At 64.8% G+C, this 2,426-nt stretch overlaps 1 protein-coding gene across 1 annotated transcript; it reads right to left on the minus strand.

Annotated features, from left to right (window-relative positions):
- Positions 1–794: 794 nt before the first annotated feature.
- GAS1 (growth arrest specific 1) lies at positions 795–1,772 on the minus strand. Its single transcript, XM_054398134.1, has one exon. It carries the CDS (start codon positions 1,770–1,772, stop codon positions 795–797), a length of 978 nt encoding a protein of 325 aa, XP_054254109.1.
- Positions 1,773–2,426: the final 654 nt, after the last annotated feature.

Genomic DNA, 2,426 nt, shown 5'->3' on the forward strand with positions numbered 1-2,426 from the left:
CTAGGTTAAAGAGGAAGAGACGGCTGCTGGCATGCATTTATTATAGGGCAGGTATGTGTGTGCAAGAGTGCTGTAAACCACAGAACTTATTCAGTCTGCTATTTCTTTAAATTTAATTAATGGCAGATGCCGGCATTATCCCCTTTCAAGCATCACCAAGATTGAGCCTTGGCGAAAGGTAATCAAGTTGTTGACTAACTAGTACGGCAACAGCTTTGGCAGCAAGGCTGGGTAGCTCACCTCTTTCTAACCTTCATTTCAAAACGCTTTAAAAGAGCCACTACGAGCATGCGGTGACTCCTGGTCTCTTCCGAGGGGCGGCCGGCAGCAGCGGGAGGCCTCTGCAGCCTCGCTAGCAGTCCGTTAGGCCGTCCGGTCTCTGCTAACACGAAGGCAGGGTGGCAGCAATTGCATAGTGCAGACTCGAGGCCAACACTCCAAAAACGAGCGGGCCGCGACCACCCGTCCAGGCCACCGCCCCGGCGGCTGGCTCGCAAGGCCTCGGGGGCTCCGCCGGCCTAAAGCAGCCGGCGCGCAGAAGCCAGACCAGGCCGGGGGAAAGGCGCGGACGGGCGTTGGGGGCAGCAGCAGAGGCAGAAGCTATACCTCCACCTTCGGGGAGACGCGGGGGACGGGGTGGGGGCTTCTGGACTAACGGTCTGAGCGTTTCAAATTGCGCTGCGCGCGAAGGGCCCGGCGGCCGGTCCTCCCGCTGCCGCCACCGGACTAAAAGGAAGCCTGCGCTGGAGCGCAGGACCCGGCCCGGCGCAGAGGTAGCGATGGAAGGGCTGACGCTACAGCTGCGGCAGCAGGGGAAGCAAGATGGAGACCAGCAGCACCCAAGCCGCGGCAGCAGGCCGGCCGGCGTTATTTCCCTGCACAGGGAACCCAGGCTCGGAGCCCGCATTGTCCTCCACGTCGTCCCTCCCCTTCTGGCTCAGCTCCTCCTCGTAGTCCTCGTCGTAGTACTCCTCTAGCCCGCCGTCCGAGCCTCCGCTGCTGCCGGCACCGTTGCCGCCCATGTCCGCGCCGAAGCAGAGGCGGGCCATGTTCTCCTTGACCGACTCGCAAATGGGCCGCTCCAGCCCGTCGCAAACGCAGTCGTTGAGCAGCACGGCCTTCGGCACGGCCAGCATGTCCTCGATGACGGCGCGGCACTCCGGCGTGCAACGCAGCCCGTTAAACAGCTTCCCGCAGTAGGTCATGTAGCGGTTGAGCGCCTGGCTGCAACGGCTGTCCCAGTCGCAACGCCGCCGCGCTTCCGTGCAGCCCATAACCCCGGGGCCGCCGCCAGCGCCGCCGCCGGGGCCGCCGGGCATCGGGCTGCTAGTGCGGGGCAAACAGGGCTCGATGGCACGCTTAGTGGCGCGGCAGTTCTCGTCCTGCGCGCAGTCGCAGTCCTCCAGCGCCGGGCCGCGCCGGGTGTGGTTGAGCTGGATGAGGGCCGCGATGCAGTGGCTTGGGCACCGCCGCCTGGAGGAGACGGCTGAGCCTGCAGCGGCCGCTGTTCCGTCTGCGCCGCCTCCCTCCGGCGGCAGCTGCAGGAGCACCGGGGCGCACGCCTCGGCATACTGGTTGTAAGCGTAGCTGCACTCGGGCTCCCCCTGACACTGCAGCACCGCCTGCCAGCAGATCAGCCGCCGGCCCTGCACCAGCGAGCCCCGCGGCGGCCACACGGCGCCCAGCGTCGCTGCCAGCCACAGCCAGGCGGCTGGCCGCGGCCAGCGGCGTCCGTCGCCGCCTCCTTGCCGAGCGGGCGAGCGGGCCACCATTGCGGGCGGCGGCAGCAGCAGCTACTGCCGCAAGTGAGCCGGCGAGATGCGCTGGTAGACGACGAGGACGAGGTCGTGAAGGAGCCGCCGCCCGTGGAAAAGTTTGCAAAACTCCTGCCGGCCGTGTGCATGAGGTCTCCTCGCATCAATCCATCCGCGCCGACTCCAGGGCCCTTCAGCCCCCGAGAGTTGAAACCGGCCGGGCGGCGGCACGAAGAAGTCGCCCAGGCCCGTCCTCTGCGCCCCCACCCGCAGCTCCCGGCTTGGCGAGGCGGCGGCAGCGAAGGCGCCCGGCGAGATGCGGGGAATCAGTGCAAACGGGGACTCGGAAGAGACCGGCTTCGGAGTGCGCTCGGGGTCTTGCAGGCTGCGCCGAGAAAGCTCATGGTGCTGTCCTACTCCTCATGCAGTTCCGTTCCGTTTCTTTCTTTTTTTTTTCACTTTTTGCACAAAATAAATTCTCAGCTGCTGCTGTTGCTGCTGCCTCCTCGGGAGCTTTTAACTCTCCACTTGCAGCATCTCCGCACATGCCAGCCGCTCCGATCCCATTCGCAGTCCCGGCTGTGCTCACTCCCTCTCCGTACGGGTTGCACTTTTCGGGTGTCGAGAACACTTTCTGTCTGCTAGCCAAGTAGATAGTACGGGGAAAAGAGA

The sequence above is a fragment of the Indicator indicator genome, chromosome Z, assembly GCF_027791375.1.
Source record: "Indicator indicator isolate 239-I01 chromosome Z, UM_Iind_1.1, whole genome shotgun sequence".
NCBI lineage: Eukaryota > Metazoa > Chordata > Aves > Piciformes > Indicatoridae > Indicator > Indicator indicator.